General features: G+C 42.4%; 1 protein-coding gene across 1 annotated transcript in view; it reads right to left on the bottom strand.

Annotated features, from left to right (window-relative positions):
• Window positions 1-3,930: 3,930 nt before the first annotated feature.
• The window catches only part of marchf3 (membrane associated ring-CH-type finger 3), a 69,128-nt gene continuing 56,638 nt past the window's right edge, over window positions 3,931-16,420 (bottom strand). The window contains exons 3-5 of the mRNA XM_033017546.1: window positions 15,853-16,057; window positions 4,747-4,956; window positions 3,931-4,182 (exon numbers count right to left, since the gene is read on the bottom strand). Coding sequence (XP_032873437.1) covers window positions 4,024-4,182; window positions 4,747-4,956; window positions 15,853-16,057 — 574 coding nt within the window. The 3' untranslated portion in view covers window positions 3,931-4,023. The remainder of the gene's footprint in view (window positions 4,183-4,746; window positions 4,957-15,852; window positions 16,058-16,420) is intronic.

Raw genomic sequence — 16,420 nt, forward strand, 5'->3', positions numbered from 1 at the left:
TTGAGAGCAATTACATAATTTTACTAAAATATTTAACTTTAAATTGCATCCCTCCCCATGATGAATTATGGAGAGCTGGATTCCAAATTTGGAAAACATTTCAAAATATTTTATGGAAATGATATTACAACATATGGACTATTACACCAAATTCACAGCACCAACATCAAGTATATAATCCAATGAGGATAAAAATAATCCAAGTACATTCATTTCAATTAGCAGGTAAATTATATTTTATTTAACTAACATTTACCACCAAATCACTTCCGGTGAAAAATATGTGTACAACTATTGTGATGAAGATTACACCTCTTAGATAGGTTGCCAGTTTTTAAAAAATCATGCGAAAAAGTCATCAACATCAACCCATCGCTGGGAACAATGGCAGTGAGATTTTGGGTTTCAGGCTCACAGTTTAAATTCAGTAGCGTGAGACCAAGAGGTTGGTTGCTTTGTAATTAAACATTGGCAGTCCACCTTGTACAAAGAAAACAGCTAAGTCCTGGAGCAAAATGCTGAAGCTATCAGTGAGTCAGGCAGCATCTGTGGAGGGAATGGATAGGTGATATTTCAAATTAGTATCTTTCTTCAGACTGATGGAGTGGGAGGTGAGGATGGGGCAAAGCCTGGCAAGTGGTATATAAATAGATGCAAGGGGTCATGATTGGCAGAAGGGTCGAGTTGAAAAGGAAACAAAAATGCCCATTAAGAAAGAAGACGAATGAAATGTTAAATTGGAGGGTTAGGCTCGCAATCAGGAGCTCCACCCAACCTTGGTGGACAGAGTACAAGTTTCTGGCAAAGCAGTCTCCTAGTCTATGCTTGGTCTTGCCGATCTAAAGCAGGGCACATCGAGACCACCGAGTGCCACGAGATTGGAAGAGATGCAACTGAACTGCACTGGCACAAGCCTAATGCATGTACCTGGTAAAATGACAGCAATGGAGTGATTTCAAGTCAAGTCAAGTTTATTTGTCACATACGAGATGTGCAGTGAAATGAAAGTGGCAATGCTCGCGGACTTTTGTGCAAAAGACAAACAACCAAACAAACTATAAACACAATCATAACACACATATTCTTTTACATAATAAATAATGGAAGGAAAAACGTTCAGTAGAGTTAGTCCCTGGTGAGATAGGCGTTTACAGTCCGAATGGCCTCTGGGAAGAAACTCCTTCTCAACCTCTCCGTTCTCACCGCATGGCAACGGAGGCGTTTGCCTGACCGTAGCAGCTGGAACAGTCCGTTGCAGGGGTGGAAGGGGTCTCTCATGATATTGTTGACTCTGGAGTTGCACCTCCTGATGTATAGTTCCTGCAGGGGGGCAAGTGAAGTTCCCATAGTGCGTTCGGCCGAACGCACTACTCTCTGCAGAGCCTTCTTGTCCTTGGCAGAGCAATTCCCAAACCAGATGGTAATATTTCCGGACAAGATGCTTTCCACCGCCGCTGCGTAGAAGCACTGGAGGATCCTCGGAGACACTCTGAATTTCCTCAATTGCCTGAGGTGGTAAAGGCGCTGCCTTTCCTTACTTACGAGTGCTGAGGCGTGTGATGCCCATGTCATATCCTCGGAGATGTGGACTCCCAGATATTTAAAACAGTTCGCCCTATCCACAGGATACCCATTTATCCTCAATGGAGTGTACGTCCTCGGATGATGTGCCCTCCTAAAGTCCATGATCAGCTCCTTCGTTTTTTTGATGTTCAAGAGGAGGCTGCTATCCTGGCACCAGAGTGCTAGACCAGCCACCTCCTCCCGGTAGGCCTTCTCGTCATTGTCTGAGATCAGGCCCACCACCACAGTGTCATCAGCAAACTTAATTAGTGAGTTGGAGCTGAACCTAGCCACACAGTCATGTGTGTACAGGGAGTACAATAGGGGGCTGAGGATGCAACCCTGGGGCGATCCTGTGCTCAGGGTGAGGGACTTTGATGTATTCCCTCCCATCTTGACTACCTGGGGCCTGGCGGTGAGAAAGTCCAGGACCCAGGCACACAGGGAGGTGTTGAGCCCCAATTCCATTAGCTTCCCGGCCAGTCTGGTGGGGACTATCGTGTTGAAGGCTGAACTGTAGTCTATGAACAGCATCCTCACGTAGCCCCCCTTCTGGCTGTCCAGATGGGAGAAAGCAGTGTGCAAGACCTGGGAGACCGCATCGTCCGTGGATCTGTTCGGACGGTATGCGAACTGCAACGGGTCCATGTTCCGAGGGAGGAAGGCGCAGATGTGTTTCTTCACCAGCCTCTCAAAGCATTTCATGACTACCGAGGTAAGGGCCACCGGACGGTAGTCATTCAGACAGGCTGGGGAGGCATTTTTTGGTACCGGTACAATGATGGATTTTTTGAAGCAGGCAGGGACCACGGACTTGTCCAGGGAGAGGTTGAATAATGCAGTGAGCACTGGAGCTAGCTGCGTAGCACAGGACTTGAGTACTCGCCCCGAGATGCCATCGGGGTCTGCAGCTTTTCTCGTGTTCACCCGTGTCAGAGCCCTCCTCACGTCGTGCTCGGACAGCGAGAATGTGTGCACATTCCTCCCTTCAGCTTCGGTAGCCAGCCCGCTGGCGGTATTGTCGATAGTCGGCAGACCTGGGGTGGTGTTGCCCCTCTCGAAACGAGCGTAAAAGGAGTTCAGGTCATCAGCTAGGGAGGTGCCGGCACTTCCTTTGACTTTGAAATTGTTGCACTTGCATTCCAAAAGCCAAACTGCTGGAGGAACTCAGTGGCCAGTTCTCATCTGGTGGGGAGGGAGGGGGAATGGACAAATTACATTGAGTCAGGACCCTTCTTGCATCGACCCGAAATGTCACCCATTCCTTCTCTCCAGAGATGATGCCTGTCCTGCTGAGTTGCCACAACATTTTGTGCACTTCTTCAGACCGATGGTTTCAAGGGCAGAGAGCTGGTTGAGAGAGCTGAGGGGAAGGAGTGGAGCAAGAACTAGTAAGTGATCGGTAGATTCAGGTAATGCGTAGTGATTGGCAGATGAGTCGGGTGGGAAAGAGATGGTTGGAGACATCAACGGAGGATAGAGGAGACAAACCAGAGCAGATGGTGGAACCTGATGAGGAGTGAAATGTATCAGTGGAAGGGAATGAGTTGTGGATAAGAATGGGCAACTGGAAAATAGGGAGGTGTGGAAATCATAGGAGATGAGAAGGTTGGGGGATGGCTATCTGAAATTGGAGAATTCAATATTCATCTACCCCAGTGGAATGTAAGTGGTTGTTCTTAGTTTGCATGTAGCCTCATGGTCACTTAGTCATATCCTGCGAGGGTAGCCTACAACCCAATAGCATGAACATTGAATTGGCCAATTTCAGATTACACCCACCACCCTCCGTATTATCTATTCTATCGCACTCTTTCCCCCCCCCCCCCCCCCCCCCCATCACCCAGTTCCTTCACCCTCCTCCATCTGCTGATCTTCTACTCTGAGTCCCCAATTTTCTTCCTCACCCACCCTGTTCCCTGCCACCCACTATCCCTACCTCTGGTTTTATGTTTCACTGCTCATTTTCCTTCCTTATTAGATTCCACTATCTGCTCCCTTTTGTCTCCACTTCCAGGTTTGATTACCATCACCACATATCTCCCTAATGACTCATGTGCCACTCATCCTTTTCGTAGCTGTATTCATTTATCACTTGCCAGGTCTTGCCCCACCATTTCACTACCAACCTCTCTCTACTCCATCAGCCGGAAGGGATCCAATCTGCAACATTGTCTGTGCAATTCTCCCCACAGATGCTGACTGACCTGCTGGGTTTCTCCAGCAGTTTTTTGCTCAGGATGCCTGCATTCGCAGTCACTTGTGTCTGCACTTGCATTCCATTTCACATAAACAAAATTATTGTCCATTTACACAATTCTGAGAAGAAAATTATAATATAGTGGCTTATTTGCTTGGAAAAAAAAATTGTGAAATCAGGCTATATCCTGAAGAAAGGTTACCAAATGTATCTTTGGTTAAAGATCAGAATTTTAAATACAGAATTGTAAAATTGACAGATTACACTATTGTCTCTTCTGAGTTTTTTTTCAATGAATGTAGACCAAGAAGCAGTTGATGAGTAGATGATGCATCCGATGATTTGGGAATAAGCAATATTACTCTTTGATTGGTTCGACGCCACTCATTGTACAATCGACAGTGGTAACGGAATGAAACCTGATTTTAAAAAAGAGGAAAAATAAGTTAAGTAAATTTTCAGGTATTTCCACAACAAAATAGTAGGGAAAAACCAAGTGCATAACCATCTCTAATCCAGAATAAATGTTTTATGCTGCCATTCCACATTATGTTACTAGTGGTCCACGGGCTTGACTTCAATTTTCAACATGGCCATTTGGATAATTTAAATTATTAATTGAATACACTCAAAGTTAGCAATAGCACTGATGAAACCATTGAATTATAACGCATCATGGAACTCAGAGGGGAAGTGTGAAGTATTGTGTACTTTCCTCTGACATTTAGGTACGAGGTGGATTAAATAACTAACAAGCAGATCATTAACGTTAACACTGTAGGAAATTGTTACTTGTATACATCATGCACTATAATGGCAACAATCAAGCTAGGGGTAGATGGGAGGACTTTCAATAAATTGAATACTTCATTGCTTTATTAAATGTTTCTATCTGTTGGATGGACAGATATAATAGACAGCTAAATGTTTCTACTCTACCAAATGCATTTATAATCAATGCATAACAGACAAATTATACTTACAAGAGTCCAAAAGAGATAAATAGTAAAAAGTGCAACAGTTAAGGCAATGAGTCCAATAGCTTCTAAGCGGCTGCTGAAATGTAGATGGTCAACTGCACCTCGTAAACACAACCACCCCGAGATTGTGGCCAGAGGAGTTATAAACAGAAAGCACACCATGTCACCAAACAATGTCCGCTTCTCGTGTTGTGTGCCTGGATTTCTCAACCACTGTATTTGAAGGAAAAGTGAACAAAAATGCTTTGGTTTAGTGAAAGCTTTTCAAATTCCCTCACATACACAAACAATCAAAGTCGAAATGTGCGAGTTTCCCAAATGTCTCAATTCTAATAAAAATCGCAAACTCATGATCTTTTTGAAAATGTCTACGATTTGAGCTCAGTTTCATACTTAATTTTAAACAAATATTTGCCTTGCTAGATTTGGGTACGCATGAGTAGATTTCACATGGAAAACCACAAGCATTCTGTGACAGGTTTGTTGTGCAGAAGAATTCTGGATAAATAAGCTTTCCCAAATAGTTTTAAAACCTATTTTCTGCAACATTGTCATATTGATTACTACCAAATTTCAATCTGACACAACAATAGCACCACTGTTAATCCTTATATTGAAGAGAGAACATTTATCTGTAGCAGGCGCTGCGGAGCATTTTTTAAAGTGGGGGGGGGGGGGGGGGGGGGGGGGGCTGAGTGATCACTGATCACTGACCTTTTGGGTACCCAGCGAGTGAGTGAAGCAACCGAGTGGGGGAAGGGTGTGGTGCCCCCTCCCCCTCCCACGGTAGCGACCTTTTGAAATTTGATGTATTAAAATCATGTTTTAGTGCATTGTAGAAGTATGATTTCAATGTTTTTTGTTTGAAGTATTTTTAAGATAATGTAGGTGCTACATGAAAGATAGGGACAGGTGTTTATTATTGTTGTTATTGCTCAACCTCCAAAAACTGGGGGATAATAATCCAGGTCATCCCCCACCTCAAAAAGTGGGGGGATATATCCCTCATCTCCCCCCCCCCCCCCCCCCCCCCCCCCACCGGATCGATGCCAGTGCCTTCCATGGTACAGAAAATATGACCAAAACAAATTTGAAATGTGTTATAATTTCGTGCTATTATTTTTTGTTTGTAGTTGGAAAAATGGACAAGAAATAATCATAACATTTCTTGATTCAGGTGTGTATATATTTATATTATGGTATATGGACACACTTATCTGTTTTGTAGTGAATGCCTACTATGTTCTGTGTGTTGAAGCAAAGCAAGAATTTCATTGTCCTATCAGGGACACATGACAATAAACTCACTTGAACTTGAACCTGATTTTGCAAAGTCAAACAAATTATGTTTTGCTCAGGGAAAAAAAATCTGAGTATTTTTAAAGTATGCGTTCTCCTTTTGATGTATATTTCATTTTGATTTGAATTTAGAATCATCAAACCTTGACATTAATAAAGGGGCTATATGTTTGTGGAAACATTACTTTTTTTAAAGTAAGACTTTCGAGAAATCTAAAATGCATTCAAAGTACACATTTCAATGCACGGAGTCTCTTGCCCAGAGTAGGTGAATCGTGGACCAGAGGACAGATTTAAGGTGAAGGGGAAAAGATTTCATAGGAATCTGAGGGGTAACTTTTTCCACACAAAGGGTGGTGGGTTCTTGGTTCTTGGTTTCTTGGTCCTCCAAAATATTCCAAATAGAATTTAAACTGGAGGTGGTGAAGGGAGGGCTTAAGCCAGAAAGGGTTATTGGGAAGAAAGAGCTACTTTAAATTTGGTTGCATCTGGTTTGGTAACTATAGTTGGGTGGAGATTATTCCATGCTTTAATTGTGCGGGGGAAGAACGAATTGCTGTACACATCTGTCTTTGTAGCTGGGATCACAAATTGGATCAAATGCCCTCGTCTGCTCCTAATTGGTTTGGGTTTGGTGTAGGTCTTGTAATCTATGTCGAGCTGACCATTTAACATTTTGTAAAAACAGGTCAAACGGTGAGCTTCACGTCTGTCTTGGAGAGGGTTCCACCCCAGAGAATTCAGAAGTTTGGTGACACTTGCTTCTCTCTCATAGGTGTTAGCAACAAATCGAGCTGCCTGTCTTTGGACACGTTCGATGGAAGAAGGGTGTATGGAACAAGCTGCCAGAGGAGGTAGTTGAGGGAGGGACTTTCCTAACATTTAAGAAACAGTTAGACTGATACATGGATAGGACAGCTTTGGAGGGATATGGACCAAAAGCAGGTAGTGTAGCTGGGACATGTTGGCGGGTGTGGGCAAGTTGTGCCGAAAGGCCTGATTTCACACTGTATCATTCTATGACTACATTATACCTCCACCATGCATGAATGCTTCAAAATCAAGTGGTCGAGTTTAATTGCCATATACTCAAGCATAGAAACATAGACAATAAGTGCAGGAATAGGCCATTCGGCCCTTCGAGCCAGCACTGTCATTCAATATGATCATGGCTGTTCACCTAAAATCAGTATCCCTTTCCTGTTTTCTCCCATTTCCCTTGATTTCGCTAGCCCCGAGAGCTAAATCTAACTCTTGAAAACATCCAGTGAATTGGCCTCCACTGCCTTCTGTAGCAGATAATTCCACAGATTCGCAACTCTTTCGGTGAAGAAAGTTTGTTCTCATCTCAGTCCTAAATGGCCTACCTCTTATTCTTAAACTGTGACCCCTGGTTCTGTACTCCCCCAACATCAGGAACATTTTTCCTGCAGTTACAGTAAGTGAAAATCTAGCAGGCAAGCAGGATGCTTTCTCCAACCACCCCCATTTGAAGGCCACTATCTTCCACCGCTTCTACCCAGTGCTTGGTACCTACTTCCAACAACCACTGGTTGCCCTCCAGGATGCACCGAGCCGCAGCCTGGTCCACCAGGGCAAATTCGGCGCAGAGACTCTCACGGCAGCGGCGCAACGCTTCCGATGCCTCTGACGGCCTGGGACTCTTGCACTGAGGCTGCTCCATGGACGGAGCTGCAGCGAGCATCTCGCCAGCCCGGCAAACACTCGCCAGCCCCGGCTCCCCATCGGCATCTGCCCCTGCTTCTGCTTCCATCCCTTCCTCCGCCCCGGCTCTCCAACATCCACGACCAGGTTGCTCAGAGCACTGCAGTGCATCGTCCAAAGCCGGAGACATTGAAACATGTCTAACCAAAAAAATGGAGGGGGGGGGGGGGTGCAACCCCCCCAGCCCCCCGGTTCCGCGGCCCATGTGTAGCACCATTCATAGGTAAAGTCTGGCAGATCCTTTGTGACTGGAAAGGCATTTCCATTAAGGATCTCCATGGGCTTCCGTCCTGTCTCTTGCTGTTTCTAATAAATATAAATATTTAGATTTAAATATGTGGCACAGTTTGCAAATTATACAGAAAATTGGTGGCGTGGTAGACAGTGAGGGGGGAAGTGACAAACTGGTTAATTGGGCAGAAAAGTAGGAAATGGGTTTTAATCCAAAGTGAGGTTCTGTAATTTAGTTACTGGCAACAAGATGAGGAAGTACAGAAAGGATATTATAGGAACAGAGAAATCTTTTAATGTATGTTCAAAAGTAGCTCAAGGTCAAATAACATGTTAGTAAGGTGGTTAAAAATGTAAACGTGATGTTTTCTTTTGTTAACTGCATAGAATAGAATGAGGCAATATAGAATATAAGAGCTTGGACATGTAGAACTCTATATGATGTTTTTAAGAAAGAACTGCAGATGCTGGAAAATCGAAGGTACACAAAAATGCTGGAGAAACTCAGCGGGTGCAGCAGCATCTATGGAGCGAAGGAAATAGGCAACGTTTCGGGCTGAAACCCTTCTTCAGACTGATGCTAGTTGCAGACTCTATATGATGGCCACATCTTCAACACTGTACTCAGTTCAAGACACCACCTTATAGGAATGATATGCTTGCACAACAGAGAGACCATGGAGGAGATACAAGGAGATACCAGCACTGGAATATTTTAGATGAGGAAACAGGATTTACTGGGGTGATTTTCCTGCTACAGAAGCGGCTGAGGGAAGATTAAATTGAGATATTAAAAATTGAGAGGCGTTGAAAGAGTAAGTAAGATTGATCAATTTCCCTTTGCAGTAGAAACAAAAACACAGAGCATAGATCTAAAGTAATTGATATGCAATGGAAGACATTTAAAGACTGCATGGATGAACTACAAAAATTGTTCATCCCAGTTTGGCAAAAGAATAAATCAGGGAAGGTAGTACATCCGTGGTTAACAAGGGAAATCAGGGATAGTATCAAAGCGAAGGATGATGCGTACAAATTAGCCAGAAAAAGCAGCATACCGGAGGACTGGGAGGAATTCAGAGACCAGCAGAGGAGGACAAAGGGCTTAATTAGGAAAGGAAAAATAGATTATGAAAGAAAACTGGCAGGGAAAATAAAAACTGACTGCAAAAGTTTTTATAGATATGTGAAAAGAAAGAGATTAGTTAAAACAAATGTAGGTCCCTTGCAGTCAGAAACAGGTGAGTTGATCATGGGGAACAAGGATATGGCGGACCAATTGAATAACTACTTTGGTTCCGTCTTCACTAAGGAAGACATAAATAATCTGCCGGAAATAGCAGGGGACCGCGGGTCAAAGGAGTTGGAGGAATTGAGTGAAATCCAGGTTAGCCGGGAAGTGGTGTTGGGTAAATTGAATGGATTAAAGGCCGATAAATCCCCAGGGCCAGATAGGCTGCATCCCAGAGTACTTAAGGAAGTAGCTCCAGAAATAGTGGATGCATTAGTAATAATCTTTCAAAACTCTTTAGATTCTGGAGTAGTTCCTGAGGATTGGCGGGTAGCAAACGTAACCCCACTTTTTAAGAAGGGAGGGAGAGAGAAAACGGAGAATTACAGACCAGTTAGCCTAACATCGGTAGTGGGGAAACTGCTAGTCAGTTATTAAAGATGGGATAGCAGCACATTTGGAAAGTGGTGAAATCATTGGACAAAGTCAGCATGGATTTACAAAAGGTAAATCATGTCTGACGAATCTTATAGAATTTTTCGAGGATGTAACTAGTAGCGTGGATAGGGGAGAACCAGTGGATGTGGTGTACCTGGACTTCCACAAGGCTTTCGACAAGGTCCCACATAAGAGATTAGTATACAAACTTAAAGCACACGGCATTGGGGGTTCAGTATTGATGTGGATAGAGAACTGGCTGGCAAACAGGAAGCAAAGAGTAGGAGTAAACGGGTCCTTTTCACAATGGCAGGCAGTGACTGGTGGGGTACCGCAAGGCTCAGTGCTGGGACCCCAGCTATTTACAATATATATTAATGATCTGGATGAGGGAATTGAAGGCAATATCTCCAAGTTTGCGGATGACACTAAGCTGGGGGGCAGTGTTAGCTGTGAGGAGGATGCTAGGAGACTGCAAGGTGACTTGGATAGGCTGGGTGAGTGGGCAAATGTTTGGCAGATGCAGTATAATGTGGATAAATGTGAGGTTATCCATTTTGGTGGCAAAAAACAGGAAAGCAGACTATTATCTAAATGGTGGCCGACTAGGAAAAGGGGAGATGCAGCGAGACCTGGGTGTCATGGTACACCAGTCATTGAAAGTAGGCATGCAGGTGCAGCAGGCAGTGAAGAAAGCGAATGGTATGTTAGCTTTCATAGCAAAAGGATTTGAGTATAGGAGCAGGGAGGTTCTACTGCAGTTGTACAGGGTCTTGGTGAGACCACACCTGGAGTATTGCGTACAGTTTTGGTCTCCAAATCTGAGGAAGTACATTATTGCCATAGAGGGAGTGCAGAGAAGGTTCACCAGACTGATTCCTGGGATGTCAGGACTGTCTTATGAAGAAAGACTGGATAGACTTGGTTTATACTCTCTAGAATTTAGGAGATTGAGAGAGGATCCTATAGAAACTTATAAAATTCTTAAGGGGTTGGACAGGCTAGATGCAGAAAGATTGCTCCCGATGTTGGGGAAGTCCAGGACAAGGGGTCACAGCTTAAGGATAAGGGGGAAATCCTTTAAAACCGAGATGAGAAGAACTTTTTTCACACAGAGTGTGGTGAATCTCTGGAACTCTCTGCCACAGAGGGTAGTCAAGGCCAGTTCATTGGCTATATTTAAGAGGGAGTTAGATGTGGCCCTTGTGGCTAAGGGGATCAGAGGGTATGGAGAGAAGGCAGGTACAGGATACTGAGTTGGATGATCAGCCATGATCATATTGAATGGCGGTGCAGGCTCGAAGGGCCGAATGGCCTACTCCTGCACCTAATTTCTATGTTTCTATGATAGTAGGAATATTTCACCAAGGACATGCCAAGGGTTTGGAACTCTGTATCTAAGTGCAGTTGAGACAGACACCCATAGTACTTAGGCGTGCACTTGTGCAGGTTACGGGTGGAAGGTTGATTTAAACTTGATAGCTTTTTGTCAAACTAGCATGGGCATGTTGGATCAAATTACTTCCTGGCATAAATATTGAGGAATCATAGATTACAGAAACAAATTGTTTGGTCCATCATGTTCATGCAGTCCATCATATACCTATCTATGTTAATTCCATTTATTACCACTTTCTCCATGACCTTCAATGCTTCGGCTAGTTGGGTGCTTAAACATTATGAGATTACAATCCATCAACCTTTATTGTCATCTTGCAAGCAACAGTTGTACAGTGCAAAATGAAAAGACGTTTCCCAGGAATAGCGGAGCATCGCACATGAAATTTAAAACATTTCACACATAATAACACTAAAAACAATCCAGTCCCTGATGGAACAGTATAAATAGTTAAAAGGAGGTAAAACACAACATTAAAATACAATAAACCAATCATAAAAATTGTCAGGGGCAGCTGATTTGAGTGTCCGTGCCAGTTATTAAAGTGTCCGTGCCAGTTATTAAAGTGTCCGTGCCAGCCGCAGAATCAAGTGACTGTGAGTACAGAGTGACTGTTTAGCAGCCTCACAGCCTGTGGTAGGAAGCTGTTTAGCAGTCTTGTAGTCCGGGCTTTGATGCTTCGATATCTCTTGCCTGATGGCAGGAGATCCAGGTGTATGTGGAGGGGGTGCAGTTTGTCCTTAGCAATTCTCTGAGCTTTTTTCAGACAGCGGCTCAGACAACATTATGAGATTACTACACTAACAAAGCATTCCAAGTTCCAGTCATCCTGCGCATTAAAAATATTCTTCACATCCTCTCCAACCCCCTCACCCTAAACTTATCACTTTTAATTTTAGATACCTCTGCCAAGGGGAAAGTTTCCTACGATCTACCCTATCTGTGGTCGGACTATTTAAAGACAAGTTTGCAGACTAAAGGTGGCATATTACGACGCCATGAGAACACTGCTAAGGAAACCTAGATGGTGTAGTGACAGTAATATGTTTGTGGCTGCAAGAGTCAGTACTTTAGAAGCTATCCTAAGACACCACATGTATAAATTCATTTGCAGGATAAATGACTCTAAAAATGTAATTATTGTGGCCTTGTCAAACATAAGGGTTAGCACTACACGCTACGAACCCCAGCTGTGGAGACACTGGTATCGTTGTCTCGTTGTAGGACATTGATCATTCTTTTAATCTGGATTTTTAACTCATGTATTGTGTTTTTTTTAAATATAATTAATGATGCTTTTATAAGTGATATACTAAGATTTTATATGTACTTTATGATATATTTTTTAATATGCAATGCATTTTTAATGTAATGTTGCCCCTTGTCTGGACCTCGAGTCCGTAATAAAGTTTATTAATATTATTATTATTTATGCCCCTCATAATTGTATGCACCTTTAGTTGGACCCCTCCACGTCATCCACTCCAAGGAAATTAAATCCAACCTATCCTCATATGACCTAAAGTGCTTTCCAATCAAAGACATTCAATGAAGTTGTTGAACAGTGTCACAGGATTTATTTATTTTTGTCTACATCCAAAAACATATCTGTACATATATTACTCCCTCAGTACTCCACTGTAGTATTCGCTTAGTTTGCATGTAAAAGACCCTGGAGAGGAGTAGGAACCTAAGACCTGAATGAAAAGGAAGCACTACTATCTTTGACCCAAATCTGAATCAAATTACCCAGCCAGAAACTAATTTGTTCCAGAGTTAATGGCCCACTTACACAATTGATATATCAAACATTTAATTTGTCTCATCTGTTACGTAATTGATGAATAGTTCACGTGGACTTCTGTACATCGCAACATTTAAGACACATTTAAACAAGTACATGGCCAGGATAGATTGAGAGGGATAGGGGCCAAATGCAGACAGGGGCAACTAGTGTAGATGGGGCATTCTGGTCAGGATTGGCAAGTTGGGATAAACATAGAAACATAGAAAATAGGTGCAGGAGGCCATTCAGCCCTTCGTGCCAGCACCGTCATTCATTGTGATCATGGCTGATCGTCCCCAATCAATAACTTGTGCCTGCTTTCTCCCCATATCCCTTGATTCCACTAGCCCCTAGAGCTCTATCTAACTCTCTCTTAAATCCATCCAGTGACTTGGCCTCCACTGCCCTCTGTGGCAGGGAATTCCACAAATTCACAACTCTCTGGGTGAAAACGTTTTCATCAAGGGCCTGACTCCTTAACTTTATGACAACCAGTTTTCATCAAGTAACTAATATTTCTGAATGGGTTGATGAGTTATAGCAATGAATAAAAATGTTTATAAATTTTAGAACAAGAATGTAAAGATGATGAAAACTGGCATGAGGCGTGACTGGTGATGTGCAATTTGTTTCCATCTATCTCCAATTCCTGCTGGAAAATTACTACCGTGTGCAAATTCTTCACAGGTTTTGAATTCTGCACCTCCTCTCACATCAAATCATTTATACATCATTTTCTTTTGTGTCTTTTTTTTTACCTTAAATTTGTGGGGGGTTTTAAGTCTTGGACTTTTACTGCATTAGGCCGTTTTCCCTCATGTATTCTATGAAAACTTGATCATTTTGAAAAGTAATTTTAGATTTCCAGCAACGTAATTTATTGAGACCAATCTCATATTGTTTGTGTCCTCTCCATAGATAGCACTTGTTCGCTCAACCTCTCATTGTCTAACAGAGTCTAGTTCCTACCTTCTCTCTGCATTAGCCATTTTTGTATTTGTCTCTTGTTTGCAGTTCACTATTCTTTTTATGCATCTGGGACTCTATTGACCTTTAGGTCAGTGCAGTAGTACAGCAGCTAGTGCTATTACCTCTGCATTCAAGCAACCCAGTTTGGATCTTGGTATGCACAAATTTTGCATATTTCTCCTGTGACTGTAGGGGTTTCCCTCCAGAGCTTTGTTTTTTTACCCACTCCCAAAGATTAGCAAACGGTTATTAGAAAATTACTCTAGTGTAGATAGGTGTCAGGAGAATTGGGTAAAGTTGATAGACGTGCTAGGGTGAAGGGCGCAGATGAGAATGGGGCAAATGAGATAGGTGTCATAGACTCTGTGGTGTGAACCACCTACTCCTGTCTCACGAGTAAATGTGAAATATGAAATTCATTACTACAGTTGGAACCCAGGCCCATGAGACAACTCAATTCCATAATGCGCACATTCTTAAGCAGTATCTCCATGCTTAGCTTTTCATCATCAGCAATATTAAATCACACAAGAACTTGAAAATAGGAATTCATGTTCATAAGTGACAGGAGCAGAATTAGGCCATTTGGCCCATCAAGTCTACTCTGCCATTCAATCATGGCTAATCTCCTCCTCCTAACCACATTCTCCTGCCTTCTCCCCATGACACGTATTTTTTTTTAAATCTATCTATCTCTATCTCTGCATTAAATTTTCCCATTGACGGCCTCCACAGCCTTCTGTGGCAATGAATTCCACAGATTCACCACTGTGGGGAGTGGGGAGAAAGGAGTTGTCAATGATTCCGATCAAAACCTTACATCATTTGATTCTACAAGAACAGTTTCTCCCACCTACTGCACGAATACCTTAATTTTTAAGTATTTAAACTCTTGTGTATCTTAAGTAGAATCTTCAATATAAATTTTCTTAGTCTCTTTCCTAATTAATGGTTTCAAATTCACCCAAGGCCTATCCAGTTAGTTATAAAGATTGAACATTAATTTTATATTCCAAGTTTTACTTATAAAGCAAATAATTAATCTAAATTTAAAAACATCTTATGATCTTGTCTGGTCACTTTAAAAGAGTTGTGTGCAGTATTTTCCCCAGATGTTTTCAGGGCTTTGGGGGGGAAAAAACGGGATGAGACTAGTTTGACTGTTATGATATTGATAGTGTATTTGATACCTTGGACAATTTCAGGGCAAGATCATCATACCAAATAGAATGCCAGGAATATGGAACTAGGAAATACATACTCATACAATTATTGATAGTGAGCTTGAAAGAGTTAGTTATTAATTGATTGTTGTCATATTTAAGCTTTCCTGGTGTAAAAAGCCAATTGTAATGCATGATGGGATTTCGACAACTCCCATCATGACAAGGGTTTTTTTTAACTTAAGTTGAATAGTTCACAGCTCTCTTACAAGGTTTTTTATGTGAGTTGAAGAGATTAATCAGTTAAGAAGCGGTCCAGAGGATGCCATTGGGGTGACTGGCTTTTGGCAAAGAGTGAAAAACAACTCCATATTTGGAGGTGGCTGATGGTTTTTGTACATTACATCATGCAATTGGTTTTATATCTGTACGTATATAAACTCGGGTGTTCTGGTATTTCTTTGTGTGTGCTGCTGGAGATTCAGACGTGAAACTGTTGCCTCTGGGTCTTTAGGTCCACACCCGTCAGACGTTAAATTAAAGCTTTGTATGGTCTTAAGAATTTGTACTTTGTCTATCTTTGTAAGTGAACTTTTTCAAGCTTTAAATATTAGGGCGCAAAAGTTTAAGGTGAGAGGGGAAAGATTAAATAGGAACCCGAGGGGCAAACTTTTCACTCAGAGGTGGTGGGAATATGGAGGGTGAAGAGGGTTTCTTTGAAAGTGACTCTAGATTCTGTGCAATTGGAACCACTTACTGGCAACACTGTACCCTCACACGAACAGTTACAAAAACAAACGTAACCAATTACTGCACAAAGCAAGCAAGTTTTTTAAATGTTTTTGGCAAATAGAACTGAAATACTGACCTCTACTAATGGTCTCGGTTTCCGTTCCACTGAGAACTTGAAGTGACAGAGTTCACAGTAACTGGTGTTTGAAGAAGAAAGCCAGCGTTCCAAGCAGCTCCTATGAATAGTTCCCAAAGTCCCTGTACATTCACAAGGGGAGAGCAAGTCTTCCTGATTGCTGCCTTCATGACAAATCCTACACATAGGCCAGTCATTGAATGTGCTGCAAAGGAAATAGGTTAATTGTCAATGTCTGAAACTTAAAGATAACGCGTGTGAATCATGGCAGTTGGATTAATATCAGGGTGGTATAAATAAACCATCACCACAAAACACAGCAGTCTCCCCATATCTTAGTAGATAGTATCCCATGGATGGTATTGGGTAGGCTAATGGGACTGAAGGATGATAAATCCCCAAGGCCTGATGGACTGCATCCCAGGGTCCTCAGAGAGGTGGCTCCAGAAATAGTGGACACATTGGTGATCATTTCCCAATGTTCAATAGATTCAGGATCAGTTCCTGTGGATTGGAGGATAGCTAATGTTATCCCACTTTTCAAGAAAGGAGCGAGAGAGAAAACGGA

This window comes from Amblyraja radiata, chromosome 3 (assembly GCF_010909765.2).
Source record: "Amblyraja radiata isolate CabotCenter1 chromosome 3, sAmbRad1.1.pri, whole genome shotgun sequence".
NCBI classification, from domain to species: domain Eukaryota; kingdom Metazoa; phylum Chordata; class Chondrichthyes; order Rajiformes; family Rajidae; genus Amblyraja; species Amblyraja radiata.